The sequence below is a fragment of the Pan paniscus genome, chromosome 9, assembly GCF_029289425.2.
Source record: "Pan paniscus chromosome 9, NHGRI_mPanPan1-v2.0_pri, whole genome shotgun sequence".
In the NCBI taxonomy this organism is placed as follows: domain Eukaryota; kingdom Metazoa; phylum Chordata; class Mammalia; order Primates; family Hominidae; genus Pan; species Pan paniscus.
Genome location: NC_073258.2, coordinates 74,401,287 through 74,419,096, shown reverse-complemented (window position 1 = coordinate 74,419,096; position 17,810 = coordinate 74,401,287). Strand labels below are relative to the sequence as shown.

At 40.6% G+C, this 17,810-nt stretch overlaps 1 protein-coding gene across 5 annotated transcripts in view; it reads left to right on the top strand.

Moving 5' to 3' along the window:
* The window catches only part of FAM168A (family with sequence similarity 168 member A), a 197,004-nt gene that overhangs the window by 124,067 nt on the left and 55,127 nt on the right, over positions 1–17,810 (top strand). For all 5 annotated transcript variants that reach the window (XM_008968606.4, XM_055093766.2, XM_055093764.2 and 2 more), the window contains exon 2: positions 5,174–5,261. In XM_008968606.4, the coding sequence (XP_008966854.1) occupies positions 5,192–5,261 (70 nt within the window). In that variant the 5' untranslated portion in view covers positions 5,174–5,191. The remainder of the gene's footprint in view (positions 1–5,173; positions 5,262–17,810) is intronic.

Here is a 17,810-nt window from a genome sequence, read left to right as displayed (position 1 = left end):
CTAGGTGTGGGGAAAAAGCAAGTGCAAAGACCCAGAGGCACAAGCATGCATGGTGTCTTCAGGGAACAACAAGGAAGTCATTGTGATTGAAGTGAAGAAAACAAAAAGATAGTGGTAGAAGTTGCAACCAGAGAGTTAGGCACATCAGGCCATATCATATAGTTATAACTGCCCCTGGTGCCCAGCAGTGACCCAGCAGGTGCCAGGTACTGTGGTAGATATGAACTGCCTCCATGTTGTGATCTGTTAGGGTCCAAGCAGAGCACTTAGGCTCTTGAGTTGAACAAGGGTTTGAGGCCTACTGTTCCAGAGGCGAACCTAGTACTGGGGTAGCTGACTAGAGAGCCTGGAAGCCTCATCTAGTACAGTGAAAGTAACTTGGACATTGAAATCAAACAGACCTGGCTTTGAAATTGGCTTTTCCTCACTTCTTAGTTATGAGATCTTGGGCTAGTCACTTCATTTTTTTGGACTTAAGTTTACTTATCTGTAATATAATAAAAATAATACTTAGTTTGCAAGTATTATAAGACTGACAGGGACTTAATAAGTCCTTAGCACAGTACCTGTCACATGGTAGGTGTTCAGTAAATGGTAGCTGCTGGTAGTAGGGGTAGTATTTATTTTTTTTTTTCCTTTTTTTTTAACCTCCACAGAACCACCAAAGAGGTAATGTTTGTGGTAGTCCTAATGGCTAACCTTCTATAGGGTGTTGATTGTATATCAAACATTGTTCTGAGCAAAATTCTTAGGCATCTCCAATCTAAGTCCAAATCCAGATTTCTGTTCTTCACCCAAAACCTACTCCTCTCATAGTTCTCACCAGTAAATGGCATTTTTATTATTCCAGTTTCTCAAGCCTTGGCATCATTCTTGATCTCTTTCTTCCTCTCATACCTTATATTAAATCCATTAGCAATTCCTATCAGCTTGATCTTCAAAATATATAAAAAACATGACTAGTTTCCACCACCACCATCACTGCTACTACCACCATCATCTTTCATCTGAACTGTTTCTAAAACCTCCCGATTGCCCTACTTCTCTTCTTGCTTTCCTGCTGTCTGATCTCAGCACAACAATCTACCTCTTCTTAAAATGAAGACAAATAATTTCACTCTTCTTTGTAAAACAGTCCAGTGGCTTCCCATCTTATTTAGAATAAAAACAAAGTTTGTATAGTGGCCTACAAGGCCCTGCATGATTTGGCCTTCATTACCTGTCTGATCTTACTTGCTATTCTTCCCCTTCATTTACTCCACTTCAGCTAAACTGGCCTCTAAGCTCTTTCTCAAAAATGCTTCTACTTTGGGGGCATTTGTATTTGCTGTTTCCTCTACTTGGACAGTTTCTTCTCAGAGATCTCCATGGCTTGCTCCTTCAACTTATTCAGGTGTTTGCTCAGATGTCACTCAATGACACTTTTTCGAATCATCTTATTTAAAATTGCAACAACCTGCCCTTAGCACTCCCTAAGCAGCCTGAGTGGATTTCTTTACAGGAGCGGTCCCCAACCTTTTTGGCACCAGGGACCAGGGGTATGTGTGGGGATGGGGCGGGGAGAGGGGGGCATTAGATTTTCACAAGGAGCACACAACCTAGATTCCTTCGTATGTGCAGTTCACAATAGGGTTCACGCTCCTATGAAAATTTAATGCCTCCTCGGATCTGACAGGAGGTGAGCTCAGGTGGTAATGCTTGCTTGCCTGCCGCTCACCTCCTGCTATGCTGCCTGGTTCCTAGCAGGCCATGGAATGGACTGGTGCTGGTCCATGGCCGCAGGGTTGGGAACCCCTGCTTTACAGTTTTTATTGCCATCTGATATATCTTTCACTTGAAAAAAAATCTCTCTTTCTTCCCCCTCCCAACTAGCATGTAAGCAGAAATTTTTGTTGTTCTTGTTCTCTGCTGTATCTCAATTCCTCTAGACAGCCTATGTGAGAGAAATGACATTTGGGAAAGAAAGGCTAAGGCATGGTCCTCAAACTGGGCAACAAAATCTCCTTAGGAACATAAATACACAGATTTCTGAGCCCCATCCCAGATAGAGCATCAAGGATCTTGTATACTCTGTGAAAGAGTTTGGATTTTATTCGTAAGGCTTTTGAAGAAGGCGGGTGGTATTAACTACAAATGTATGACAACTTTTTGGGGTAATGAAAATATTTTATATCTTGATTGTGGTGATGTTTGTACAACTGAATACATTTTTCAGGGGCTCATAGAACTATATACCTAAAAGAGGTAAAATTTTACTATATGTAAATTATACTTTAATGAACCTGTCATTAAAATTTTTTTTTTTACAAATTATGTTTTTTGTTTTTTTCCCCATTTTGAGGTTAGAGGAAACAGAGACTCAGAAGTTAAAGAACTACCCTGTGATCCCATCATGGTATGTGGCAGATCCAGGATTTGAACCTAAATCTGCCTGATTGTAGAGTTTATGATCTTCCTACTCATTTTTAGCCTGTCCCTGAAACTATTTACAGTATAGATTTTGTTATAAAAGGCCAACCTTCCTTTAGAAGCTGGGAATCCCATCTACCTTTGAGCAGCTCCCTAGAAGTGGCTGTCATAGTCTAAAGTTTGAAACCCTGGCAGATCTCATTTCTGTCAGTCATTAATTGAGATTGGAATTGATGGAGTGCTATCATGGAGTGCTACCCCAGGCATGATCTACCCCGGGCATGATCTCCTCCTGTGGCAGTGGCCCTCATTTTGGAGCAGCAGGAGACCAGTTTCAAAGCTGATGAGTTTCTTTGATTATAAAAAGCAATTTTGTACTTTGTCCAATCAGCAACACAGAGTGTCTTCTCAGTAGGAGAGTGCTCAGATGTTTACAGGTAAGTTGTACTGCTTAGCACTTGTCTTAGTCCTTTTTGTGCTGCTATAGCAGAATACCACAGACTGGGTAATTTATAACGAATGGAAATGTATTGGCTTATAGTTTTGGAGGCTGGGAAGTCCAATATCAGAGTACAAGCATCTGTCAAGGGCCTTCTTGCTGTGTCATCCCATGGTGGAAGAGAGAGGGGCAAAAGAGGGTGACAGAGAGCAAGAGGGGGCCAAACGAATCCTTTTGTAAGGAACCCACGCCCACCATGATAAAACCCACTCCTGTAATAATGGCATTAACTCATTCATCAGGGCAGATCCCTCATGGCCTAATCACCTTTTAACAGTCCCACATCTTAATTACTGTTAAAATGGTTATTAAGATTCCAGCGCGTGCTTTCTGGGGGGAAACATTCAAACCACTGCAGCACTTTATCAGTCTTTCTCATCCTGATGTACCACGCAGAGAACTGGTTGGGTAGAATAGAGACCCAAAGCTGGAAGGAGTACAAGTAGTCTCTGTGTTGTTGTTGTCACATGAGCAACATTGCCACATCATCATTGTTTACATTTGCATGTCACTTGACAGTTTGCAACTTATTTTAACATCTATGATCGGCCAGGCGCGGTGGCTTACGACTGTAATCCCAGCACTTTGGGAGGCTGAGGTGGGTGGATCACGAGGTCAGGAGTTCGAGACCATCCTGGCTAACACGGTGAAACCCCTGTCTACTAAAAATACAAAAAATTAGCCAGGCATGGTGGCACGTGCCTGTAGTCCCAGCTACTCGGGAGGCTGAGGCTGGAGAATCGCTTGAACCCAGGAGGCAGAGGTTGCAGTGAGCCAAGATCACCCCACTGCTCTCCAGGCTAGGCAACAGAGTGAGACTCCGTCTCAAAAAAAAAAAAAACCAAAAAAAAAAATCTATGATCTCTTTTCATTATTAATGTCTCAATACTCTGCGAGGAGAGTGCTTTTATTTACAGAGAGAGTGTATGTTACTTGGGTATATTTTTAGATAACTCTGGCTGTGAGAATATTTTTTTCCCTTAAGTTTAACTGAAATATATATATAACTCCTTTAACTTTCATCTTCAAGTTGTTCTAGTTTCAGTTTGTTGGCTGATGGTAATTTTATCTAGCTCGTTGCCCTGGGGTAGTTTGCCAGGGCTACACATTACGTATGTTTTAGGACATTCTGTCCTCTGAAATTGGCCAATGGCATTTTCCGTTTTGCTTATCTGATGGTCCCAGCTTCCTCTCCTTGTTAGCCCACCTTTTCTCCACATCTCATTTTTGAACCCTAGACAGACTAATCACAGAGCAGTTGTCATCATGCCAGCTGTTCACTGCCTGCCTTCAACATTTGACTTGTTTCCTATTTTGAAGTGATACAAGAGAAGTTAATGACCTAAAAAATTGCTCATCTATCTTGTGAACCTAGTTAGGAAGGAATTGTTTGATTTTTATGATGTGTAAATAATATATTTGGAGGCACATTTTCAAATGTGTCAGGCTATATAGTAAGGAAAGGCTCCCTAAACAAGGTGGGACAAATTGGCTGGCTAATAGAGCTTAATGACAGATTTTCCATTAATCAGAATGGAGAATGTGCTTCATTAAGATAATTAACCGAGCACTTGTGCAGGTGATACTTATTGCACACAAATTTCCAAGTTAATTTCTTTCCCTTGAATAAATTTGGAGAGAAATCCTAGCCATATTTCCTTGTTTGCATTAAAATTATCAGTGGCAACAAATTCCCTTTTCTGTTTTTAAAGCTGCTGGTAACTGGTATCTTGTCCTCTGCAGGTGTAAGGGGCGGAGGAGACACTGCTTTTCCTTCCAGCAGTCTGTTTGCTCATCACCAGACACCAAGCTCCTCTAGTGAACCGTAGAAAGCTTATCCTTTTCCAACTCTTAGACTAACAACATTGGAATTAGAAAGGACCTCAGAGATCTTAAACTAATTCATTTTATATCAGGACATTGAAGTCCAGACAGGGGAAGTGACATGGCCAATGCCACATAGTACTCTAGTGCCAGAGCTGTCTGTGGGATAGTGGGACTAACACTGAGCTGAGAGCCAAAATGCCTAGGTTGACATTAGGCAAGTTATATTACTTCCTTGCTCCTTACTATCTTCATCTGTAAAATGGGGAAAGTATTTAACATAGGGCCAAGTACAAGCAAATTGGCTTTTTTGTTTAGTCTTCTTTCCACTACACCCTGATGCTTTCCTTTCAGGGAAAACTGAAGATTATGGAGGAGAAGCTGATGTCAGGAAGAATGGACAATCAATAATCAGTGCTGTTTTCTTTGTTTTCTCTGTAGGATCCTCAGTCTTCCACAATGAACCCTGTTTACAGCCCCGTGCAGCCTGGGGCTCCTTATGGCAACCCTAAGAACATGGCCTACACGGGTGAGTAGTGTGAGAATGGCTCTCATTTTGAGAAATGGTGGTTAAGGATATTACCAAATAACTTGCTCCTCCTCCTAACATATACCTCCAAAAGTCTTGGGAAAGTTTGGGAACATGCAGAAGATATGTCTGAGGTCCAGCGGAAAGATCTCAGAGAACCTGTTGTGTGGTTGTTTCCCCACTTTGTTCTACAATAATACCAGGAGAGTGTTTTAGAGAGTCTGCAAACATTTGATTTGATTATTTTAAAATATTGAGAACTATTTTTATAAAACATGAATACGTGTTAGATGATCAGTGTGTTAAGCTTCTAAGAATGCCTGTTAATTTTTTTAAAAAATGCTACCATTTATATCTGCTTATGTTTTTAAATCAGGATTTTCTCAGTGCTATGCAACCAAATTAACATTCAGAAATATATTGGAGTTTCAGCCTGATATAACTGTAACTGTTATCACTAACTTTCTATTTCCCATGTTTGTGTTTATCACAACAGTTTCATTGTCCTTATTACTTAAATTAACAGTAAATATTTTCTGTTTGAATTTGTATTTGTATATTTATTCTAACAAAATTAATTTCCAGTAACCAGGACTCATGGGGCAGTACCCTATACCCTACTAGCTCATGGAGCTTGTTGCTTTTCCCCTTTCCAGTTCAGAGTGTTCCAGCAACTTAAGTTCCTTTGCCAGAGGGAACTGAACTGCTTTGGCAGACGGAGCCCAAGGGAACCCTGTGGGGCTTTGGTTTCCTATTTGCTTTGATCCTGGCTGCCTTCGTTCTTACTAAGTTGCTAAACTAGAGAAGGAAGAGAACAGTTGCATTTATCTATTGATTTGCATCAAGATTTAAACATTGTAAATCTGGAAGGGGAATTGACTTTGTCAAATTTTCCAAATTTCCAAAATTGGAAAGGGAACAGACTTTATCTCTGCTTGGCACATAGTAGGACTCGGTAATGTGTTTTGACTGACTGGACAACAACCAGGTTCAAATCCCAGCTCTGTCAGAGAATAGCTGGGTGACTTTGGACAACTTGCCCTAACCTCCCCAGACTTAATTTCTTTGATGAACTGGGATAATATTATCTATTTCATACTATATAATTCTGGGAATGGGACAAAATATTATCCATTTCATAGGACAGTTGTGAGAATCAAACAAGATAATTTGTACTCCTCTAGAGGAAAGGAGGATGTTTTTTTGTCTCTATTAATCACCAAGGAATATTATGAGCCTGGAACTGTTTTAAGTTAATTCCCTGCTGTAGATTCTAGGACCACACAGATAGTATAAACTCCACATAAGTAGTATAAATTCAAACTTCATACAGGCCAAAGTTTCAAATTTGTAGGGAGACTTTTATTTTTTAACCCAACCTTGGCTGTTGAATCTCTGTACTTTTGGATTTTTTTTTTCTTTTTTTAACTGACACTATGACTCCTCCAAGGTCCCAACTTTATGTAGGGGAATTGAGTTGCAGCTCTTGGCTGCTCCAGGGCCCACAGCCTATCTCCTACCCCTGGTGGCTGTAAAAAGCAAGCCCTTTGAGTGCCTAGACTAAAAAATCTCCCCAAAGCATCCCAATATCAGCTTACTACATAGACTTCCTGATTTTTAGTTTCCTCTTCATTTTTTGAGTAATAGGGATTTCTTTTTCTTTCTTAAAATCTCAACTCTACGTAATACGATGTTTGTTATACTTCATAACCAGCTTTTCTAGGTATTATGCAGTAGGCAGATTTTCAGGTTATTTTTCTTCTGTATTACTGGAAATGGAAGATCTAAGTGAAGATAATTTATAAACAAATGCCAAATATATTGCATTACAGTAAGCATTTATATGGTTATGTTAAAAGTATTATCATTTGGTAAGAACATACTAGGTACTATATATTAATTATAATTTCATTAATCATAAATGCTATAGTTTTTATAGATAAAAAAACTATGGTAGTTTAATTCAGGTCATGTGACTTGACTAATGTATATAGCTTCTAAGGGATGAGAAAATATTTGAACTCAGTTCTTTGTGGTTTCAAAGTATATGTGCTTTCTGTTACAGTAAGCTAATCTGTCTTAAAATATGTGCTGCTTTCTCTCTTCCCCATAATAAACTAAAGATGAGGATTGTCTTTTCCATTTCTAGGGCTAGGAAAGCTTCCCTTTGAGGAGCTAGAATCCTGTTCCTGGCCAGCATTTTGGGGTAGCCTCAGGAGGGCAAAAGTACAGGGGGTCAAGTCCATTGTACTGTCATCTGCTTCAGAGGAAATGGGATGGTGGCTGCAGGGAACAGAGGAGTTGGAAACACTCCTGGTTTGAAATTCTCTTGAAGTCTGAAGATGGGAAATAAAATATAGTTTTGTGGTGCATTGTATTCCAGTAAGCAGCTGTCTTCTAGCCAATTAACAGTGTTCTTTCTCTCTCTCTCTCTCCCTTTTAAAGCCCCTTTACCGAGTACTTACTGTGTGACAAAACCTGAGCTCAGTATTTTACAGAAAATACCTATTTTTACACTTGCAGCAATCTATAATGTGGTTATAACTAGTTCCTTATATATTTTGGCAGAGTGAATTTAGAGAATGTAATATGCCATATACTTTCAAATGTTTAAGCATAGACTATATACTATGAACTGAATGTTTGTGTCCCTCCAAAATCTGTATGTTGAAACCCTTAATCCCCAATGGGATGGTAATTGGAGATTGAACCGTTGTAGGTTTAGATGAGGTCATGAGGGTTGAACCTTCATGATGGAATTAGTTCTCTTAGAAGAAGAGACACCCGAGCTCTTTCTGCTATGTAACAACACAGCAAGAAGGTAACCATCTGCAAGCCAGGAAGGGAGTCATTACTAGAACCTGACCATGCTGGCACCCTAATCTTGGACTTCTACCCTCCAGAGCTATGAGAAATAAATGTCTGTTGTTTAAGCCACCCAGTCTGGTATTTTGTTATGACAGCTCAGGCTGACTAGGACAGATAATGAGTGCAGTGAACACTTGAATACCGTTTACCTAGATTCACCATGACAGTGGGCTGTTTATAGACCAGGGCATTTCTTTTTCCAAAAGCTTCATAAAGGTTTTTCTGTTAGAATTTTGGAGTGTAGTCAAGACCTCAACATTCTTCTCATCTTTTCTTTTCTAAAATGTTCTGATTGTGTCAGTGTCCAAGCATCACCCAGGGGTCTATCTAGTATGTGTTCTGGAGTGTGTCAGATCTCTGCTGAAATCTGGTCTCTGTCACTAATTAGCTATGGAACTTTCGTTGAGTAATCTTTCTGCATCTCAGTTTCCTTGACTGTAAAATGGAATAATGACCTATACAGATGGTTGGTTTGTAGTCGGTGAAAATGTTTATAAAGCTTCTCGTGTCGTGCCTGGCTCCTAGTGGACACTCAATTAATGGTTGTTGTAATGCATAGCAATGAGTATACACCTACAGGGAAAAGAGCATGGGACATACAGTTAGTGACTTAGATTACAGACCCTATTCTGCCACTTAAGAGCTATATGACATCAGATAAGTTATCAAGCTTTCTGGGCTTCAATCTATCATTTGCTTTAAAAAAAAAAAGATAAAACAGGGTTAGGAATGCCTTCCTCACACGACAGCTGAGAGTAATAAATGTAACAGGGCTAGCCACTGACTTGTGATGAAGTTTCCAAAACACAATTAGAAAATAATTCTAAAACAGGAGAACAGATGAAGCCCTTAAATGAATCCATCATTTTATAGGTGAAAAGATGGAGTATAAGAAGTGTTTTGAAGAAAGTGTTGGGGTTGAGTCTGGAACCCATGTCTCCCCATCTGGGTCTGTGTATTCATTGTCTCTCTACCACAGAATAACAAGTGTTCTCCCTTCTCTTCATTCCGTTGTGGCCACTTCACATTCCTCTGCTAGCCCACTCCAGTTCAAGAGCTCTTTCTGACTCCTCCTGTGTTGACCTTTAATGAATATCCTGGCTTCAGCCAGTAGAAAACATAGGTCTAAATGCTACAAATACACTAACAAAAGATACAACTCTCAAGGTTAGAAGGCTAGGAAATTAATCTGTTCAAAGACTACCATCTTTTTTTTTTTTTTTTTTAAACCAGTGGTTGTTTTCCCCCCCACCCCCAGATTGCTGTTTTTGCTTAAAACTTTGTAAGGATCACCTGTTGGAGGTTTTGATTAACTGACATTTGTACTTTGTTTATTCTTTGCAAAGAACTTTTGTGGGATTTTTCCCTTTGTATGTGTTTTTTTTTTTTTTAAATAACAATTCTGGAAGATAGTTTTTATTTTCCAGATGAAATTAAGCTTCTCTAAGGTCACAATGTATAGCAGAGGCCAAACTAACCCCAGTTACAAAGTAGGTGCTTTTAGGGCTCTAGCGTACATGGCTATGTCTTGGACAGTACAGTGATTAGGATCTCAGATGAGCCTGGAAAATGGATTCTAATTTCTGAAACTGTTCTCACAACTCCCCCTTTGATGTTCAAACTGATCTCCTCTCCTCAGGAGAGAACTCCAAGGTCACTTAATTACTTTTTCACCTATGATTGAAGAAGAGCATCTAAAGAGAATTCTTATTAACTGTTCTCATGAATATAATCTCCTTGTGGACCCTTTTTAGCCTTTATCCTAATTTGACTCTTCTATATCATTTGACACCTGACCCCTTTCTTGAAGCAAGCTTTCATTGCCTCCATAATTTTCATTGACCATAATTGTTTGTTTATTTTTGTTTGTTTTCCCTTTCTTCTTCTCCAGCTGTTCCTGAATTTGTCTCCTTTCAGAATTTTCTTCCCCTGCTCATCCATTAAAAGTTGATGTTTCACAAGGGCTCCGTTTCTCCCTTAGCCTCAGCTGCTATCTATAGGCTGATGATTCATAAACTCTAGGGCTGTGGCAAACCATTCTTCTGAGCTTCAGACTAGTTTATCCAGCCGTCTCCTGAACATCTCCTCCATGAATGTCTCATGCTTTGCTCAGACTTATTATGTCTAAAACTGAGCTCATTATCTTATCATTCCCCTGTAACCCATTTTTTATCATTTTGTGATTAATACCACTATCTGCCTATTCTTAAAATCAGAAAACATCATCCTTGATACTCTTGCCTCTTTTGCCTTCTAAAGCCAGTTATTAAGTCCTGCCTTTTTAAAAAAGATTGCAGTAAAACGCATGTACTATCTTGGCTGGGCGCGGTGGCTCACACCTATAATGACAGCACTTTGGGGGACTGATGCAGGCGGATCACTTGACCAAGAGTTCCAGACCAGCCTGGGCAACAAAGCGAAACCCCGTCTCTACTAAAAATACAAAAAATAACCAGATGTGGTGGCGCACACCTGTAATCCCAGCTACTTTGGAGGCTGAGGCATGAGAATCGCTGGAACCTGGGAGGTGGAGGTTGCAGTGAGCCAAGATCATGCCACCGCACTCCAGCCTGGGCAACAGAGTGAGACTGTGTCTCAAAAAATAAATAAATAATTTGTTTTAAATTTGCTATCTTAACCTCTTCTCTTTTCTCTTCTCTTCTCCTCTCTTCTCTTCTCTTTTCTTTTTTTCTGACATGGAGTCTCTCTCTATAGCCCAGAGATTGCAGTGGTGTGATCTTGGCTCACTGCAACCTCCGCCTCCCAGGTTCAAGCAATTCTCCTGCCTCAGCCTTCTTAGCTGGCACGTACCACTATGCCTGGCTACTTTTTGTATTTTTGGTAGAGACGGGGTTTCACCGTGTTGGCCAGGCTGGTCTGGAGCTCCTGACCTCAGGTGAACCACTCGCCTCGGCCTCACAAAGTGCTGGGACTACAGGCATGAGCCACCGCTCTCAGCCATCTTAACCATTTTTGTGTGTACTATTTAGTGGCATTAAGTACATTCATATTGTTTTGCAACTGTCATCACTATTGATTCACAGAACTCCTTTCGTCTTGCAAAACTGACACTCAATATCCATTAAAAAATAACTCTTCATTTCACCCTCCCCCCCAGCTCCTGGCAATCACCAACCTACTTATTATCTTTATGAATTTGACTAGATGCTCATATAAATGAAATCATACAGTATTTGTCCTTGTGTGACTGGCTTATTTCACTCAGCCTAATGACCTCAGGTTTCATCCGTGTGTCAGGATTTCCTTCCTTTTTAGGCTGAATAATAATATTCTGTTTTATGTATATGCCGCATGCAGTGGTATGTGGACACTTGGGTTGCTTCTGCTTTTGGTCTATTGTAAATAATGCTGCTATGAACATGGATGTACAAATATCTCTTGAAGACCTTGCTTTCAATTCTTTTGGGTATATATCCAGAAGTGGAATTGCTGGGTCATACAGTAATTCTATTTTTAATTTTTTGAGGAACTGCCATACTGTTTTCCTAGTGGCTGCAGCATTTTACATTCTCCCTTGTGGTTTATAAAAGTTTCAGTTTCTGCACAGCTTCACCAATGTTTGTTTTCTCTCTCTCTCTCTTTAAATAATAGCCATCATAATGGATATGAAATGTTCTTTTTATTTTTAAAAAACCTCCTTTACCTTTCTTAGATTAGACTTTTCTTCCCTATCTTTCCACTGTTATCATTCAGGTCATTATTACTCTTTCTGGGATTAAGTTGCCTCTTAACTGGACTTCCTAACTCCTTTCATATACCCCTGTCCCCAGTCTGTTCTTTACATAACATAGCCATAATCGTTTTTCTCTCTTGAAAATTTGACATCACTCCAACGTTTAAAACCCTTCAATGACTCTTCACTGTCCTTTGGATAAAGTCCAAACTTCTTAGCTTGCAATAGAAAGTTTTTATGACCTTACCATTCAGGTATCTCCAGCCCATCTCCTGCTCATCCTATTTATCTATTCTCAGTCCATCTGGTGGCTGGTATTATGTTTTTATTTAGAATTATAAGATTATTAGAGACCATCAAATCCAACCCTGTTCTTAGATGAGAAACCTGAGGCCTAATAAGTGCCTAAGGAAAGCACTTAAGATTCACAGTGGGCCATGTGCCGTGGCTCATACCTGTAATCCCAGCACTTTAAGAGGCTGATGGGGGAGGATCTCTCGAGGCCAGGAGTTTGAGACCAGCCTGAGCAACATGGTGAGACCTCATCTCTATAAAAAAATGTAAAAATTAGCTGGGTGTGGTGGCACCTGCCTGTAGTTCCAGCTACTCTGGAGGCTGAGTTGGGAGGGTCACTTGAGCCCAGGAAGTCAAGGCTGCAGTGAGCCATGCTTGTACCATTGCACCCCAGCCTGGGTGACAAGAGTGGAGACCTTGTCATAAAAAAAAAGATTGACAATGAATTCAGTATCTGATTTACTCCTGTATCTCTAATACCCAGCTAGGCCCCTGCACGCCATGAATATTGACTAGTTTTTCAACAAATGGATGGACAGATAGATGTCAAACCTGGAAGTAGAACCCAGACCTCTGGCAGCCAATCTAGTTCTCTTTCTGCTCACCTTATGCTGCTTTTTAATTTCCAACACACTTAGTTAGGTTTCTTTAAACAAGGTAACTCTCTTATCTTCGGTCATTTCCCACCTCTCTGAGTTTCTTCTATAAAGTAGAGATAATAGTGTCTGCTTACTTCAAAAGTGCTTTGAGGGGCTGGGCACAGTGGCTCACGCCTGTAATCCCAGCACTTTGGAAGGCCGAGATGGGTGGATTACCTGAAGTCAGGAGTTCGAGACCAGCCTGGCCAACATGGTGAAACCCCGTCTCTACTAAAAATACAAAAATTAGCCAGGCATGGTGGCACATTCCTGTAGTCCTAGCTACTGGGGAGGCTGAGGCAGGAGAATCGCTTGAACTCAGGAAGCAGAGGTTGCAGTGAGCTGAGATTGTGCCACTATACTCCAGCCTGGGCAACAGAGTGAGACTTTGTCTCAAAAAAAAAAAAAAAAAAAAGCATTAGTAGCCTTTGTTTATTATTCATCGTCATTATATCCCCAGTACCTAGCACAGTGACTGGTACAGAGTTGGCTCTCAGTAAATTTTGAAGGAAGAAAGGGGGGAGAAGAAAGAAATAAAGGGAAGGAGATGAGACTCTAATGAATGAAGGAGGTTACAGCAGAGAAGTATGAGATGGGTTTGAGGAAAAGACTCCTGTGATTTGTCTATCCTTGCTAACGAGTAGCCCTCTGATATGGCAAGGAGAGTCTGGGACAGGTAGCCAGTGCGGGAGAGATTTTTTTCTGCTTTGTAGGTGAATAAAAATTTCATTTGGAGGCCGGGTGCGGTGGCTCACGCCTGTAATCCCAGCACTTTGGGAAGCCGAGGTGGGCGGATCACGAGGTCGGGAGATCGAGACCATCCTGGTTACCACGGTGAAACCCCATCTCTATTAAAAATACAAAAAATTAGCCAGGCGTGGTGGTAGGCGCCTGTACTCCCAGTTACTCAGGAGGGTGAGGCAGGAGAATGGTGTGAACCCGGGAGGCGGAGCTTGCAGTGAGTCAAGATTGTGCCACTGCACTCCAGCCTGGGCAACAGAGACTCCGTCTCAAAAAAAAAAAAAAAAAAAAAATTCATTTGGATTATCTATTGTGACTGGTCAACCCCTCTGGATGGACCAGATGGAACAGGGAGACTTTTCTGTTTTTGAGTCTTATGGAGACTGAGCAGAGACCCTCAGAGAAAACAAGAGACCCTCTTTCCTTGCCTACTTGGTTTACAGCAATTATTCTTTTTTAGAACAATGATAGTTGAAATTTGACAATTCCTTTGAGCTATTTAGCAAAGAAGAGTTGTCTTCAAACCTCTTATATTACCTATGTAGTCAGCCTTAGGCTAGCTCATTTTGAGTGGCAGCTGCTTTGCTCAGGACATTTGACTTTTAAAAACAAAATGTGACCAGCCTGTGCAACATAGTGTGACCTCATTTCTTTTTTTTCTTTTTCCTTTTTTTTTTCTTTTTTTGACTCAGAGTCTTGCTCTGTCGCCCAGGCTGGAGTGCAGTGGTGCAATCTCGGCTCACTGCAAGCTCCGCCTCCCAGGTTCACGCCATTCTCCTGCCTCAGCCTCCCGAGTAGCTGAGACTATAGGCGCATGCCACCACGCCCGGCTAATTTTTTTGTATTTTCAGTAGAGACGGGGTTTCACTGTGTTAGCCAGGATGGGTGAGACCTCATTTCTACAAAAAAAATTTTAAAAATTGGCTGGACATGGTGGCACATGCCTGTTGTCCCAGCTACTCAGGAGGCTGAGGTGGGAGGGTTGCTTGAGCCCAGGAGGTTGAGGCTGCAGTGAGCCATGATTACGCCACTGCACTCCAGCCTGGGTGACAGAGCAAGACCCCGTCTATAAAAACAAAACAAAACAAAAACAAAGTTTGACTTTCCTAGGACAAATTTTCTCTGAAGCATGTGAGAACAAAGGCTCACAAAACCGCATATAATAATACATAAGAAGCACAATACTTTACAACTTAAAGTTACCATTTGTGATCTCATTTAATCCTTACAACAAGCACTGTGAGGTAGAAATTTCTATTAGAGGCTGGGTGCAGTGGCTCACGCCTGTAATCCCATCACTTTGGGAGGCCAAGGCGGGCGGATCATGAGGTCAGGAGTTTGAGACCAGCCTGGCCAACATAGTGAAACCCCATCTCTACTAAAAGTACAAAAAATTAGCCGGGCGTGGTAGCAGGCACCTGTAATCCCAGCTACTCTGGAGTCTGAGGCAGGAGAATCACTTCAATCCGGGAGGCGGAGGTTGCAGTGAGCCGAGATCGCACCATTGCACTCCAGCCTGGGCGACAGTGCAACGAGACTGCATTATCAAAAAAAAAAGAAAGAAAGAAAGAAAGAAATTTCTATTAGAACACTTATTTTACAGATGAGGAAAGACTCAGAAATCCAAGCTCTTTCCACTCCACTGAAGTGTCAGGCAAGTCCTCTCTGGGTTTTGTAGTCCATATAAGCAGTGATTTTGTATCTGTCTCAGATACTATGTGTGATGCTAAAAGCAGATGGATTAAACCTTGTCAGGGCAAGAATCATGCACATTAAACTATGTGTTTGCTTGTGACTGATTTACATGCGAAGCACCCACTCTACCACTGAGCTACACCCCCTTGCTTGTGACTGATTTACTTTCCTGGGTTACAAAATGATTTCCCACCTCTGTAAAGAAGAATAACTCTTTCTCCCAAACAAAGAAGTATTGCTGTTGTTGGGTTATTATTTTTCTGCTCCTAAATTCTCCTTGGCTTCCTGTTCTCTACAAAAAGTTGTTTATTTGTATGTTTTTCTAGACTGTGAGCTCCTTGAGGGCAGAAATTATGTACTTCTTGTGCCCACAACAGAGTAGGCAGTTAGTTCATTAAATATATGTTGAATTAAATTATTATTAGTTTATACAAATTATATTATTGTTGCTGTTATTATAGTAATAACTACCATTAATTACTGTCAGTGGAGTGCCAGGCACTTTACAAAAGTAGTCCCCAATTTTTATGATAATCCTTCAAGGGAGAGCTATTATTATTTTACATATGAGGGAATAAGGTTCAGCTAAGTTAAGTAAGTTTCTCAAGGTCATATAGCTTATAAAAGCCAGCTTATGTGAAATATGGGTATACTTATGAAAAGTTTATTATGCTAAAATATATGTAATAAAAAATTTACCATTTTAGCCTTTTTTTTTTCTTTTCTTTCTTTTCTTTTTTTTTTTTTTTTTTTTTTGTCACCCAGGCTGGAGTACAGTAGCACAATCATAGCTCACTGCAGCCTCCAGCTCTTGGGCTCAAGTTGATCCTCTTACTTCGGCCTCCCAAAGTGCTGAGATTACAGGCATGAGCCACTGCACCTGGCCAATTTTAACCATTTTTAAGTGTATAATTGAGTGGCATTAGGTACATTCACAATGTTGTTTAAATATCCCCACTATTTCCAGAACTTTTTCATCAACAGAAATTCTGTAACCATTAAACAATAACTCTTCTTTTACTCATCTTTTGCCCTGCCTCTAGCCCCTGGTAACCCCTAAATTTCTTTCTGTTTCTTTTTTTTTTTTTTAAACGAGATGGAGTTTCACTCTGTCCCACAGGTTGGAGTGCAGTGGTGCGATCATAGCTCACTACAGCCTTGAAGTCCCTTGGCTCAAGGGATCCTCCAGTCTCAGCCTCCCAAGTAACTGGAACTACAGGTGTACATCACTGTGCCTGGCTAATTAAAAAAAAAAAAAAATTAAAGAAGGGATCTCTCTCTGTTACCTAGGCTGATCTCAAACTTCTGGCTTTGGGCAATCATTTCACCTCAGCCTCCCAAGTCACTAGGATTATAGGAATGAGCCATTGTACTTGGCTCTTTCTGTTTCTATGAATTTGCCTATTCTAGATATTTCATATAAGTAGAATCATACAATATTTATTCATTCATCTGTTCTTGTAAATGCCTTGGAATCTGCTTTGGCCAGTAGAGGTTGAAACCATGGCTGTCAGCCTCTGTGCTGGCCTCTCAGTGATCAAAACTAACAATCAGAACACATAACCCCCATATTTGGAGGCCAAGGTCCTTACTGCCCATCTAGCTCCAGCAATCTGCACCAGGGACTTGGAGGATGGTAGCCACTGGGCAAAAGGCTGAAATTCTCTGAAAATTTTACCAGCCTCTTCATTAAACTCTCCCTCTGCATACTGCAAGTGTTCTGATTAGACTCTGGAATTCCAAAATAGTTACTTCAGATAGTTTCTGCTGGCTCAGTAGTTGTTTAGGTGGAGGATTCCTATGGACAAAGGCAGAATAGCAAAAGAGCTCCCAACGTAGGTATCCTTAAAACAATAACAATGAAAAACTGTCAGTGTCATGTAGTTTGTTACCATTGCATAAAAGAAAGTATCGAGTAAGGATTTTTTTTTTCTTTTTCTGGCTAAAGTCTTGCTATATCACAGTATTCTTTGCAAATAAAGAGTGGTCATCACCCTGCATGACAGTGAGAGACATGCTTTCCCGTATCTGTTCACAGTGATGGATTCTCACAATTAGCTCAAGACATAGCAGTATATTCAGTCATTGGTAAATTTCTATAAAATAATGGAAAATTGTCCTATAGCTCACTTTCTTACCTGTCTTCTGCCCTGGTAGGGGGGAAAGTCTTTACTCATTACCATGCTGAGAGTTTTGAATTAACATTTAGGTGGCTGCTTATGTCTGGAGAGATTTTATTTAAGGTTTTGCATCAAGGTATTTTAAACCTGACTTGCCACCCTCCAGGGGTGCTGGTGATCACATCTTTTCTATGGTAAGCCAATCTTTGAAGGTGGCAGATTTGCTGAACAGAGCTCTAGGGAATACCAGGTTCCAGCCTGATTCAAGTAAGAGTAATTCTATGGTGGCTATTTATTGAGCTTGTACCAGGCACAAGCTGGATGCTTTATATATTTTATTTCATTTAATCCTCATGACATCCCTAGAAGATAGATGTTAAAAAATTGATGAGTTAAAAAACTGATGCAGAGAGGTCAAATGACTTTTCCAAGGTCATAGAAGATTCCCTTACAGTTTGCCTGGCTCTAAAGGCCCTACTTTTTTCTTTGTTCATGCTGA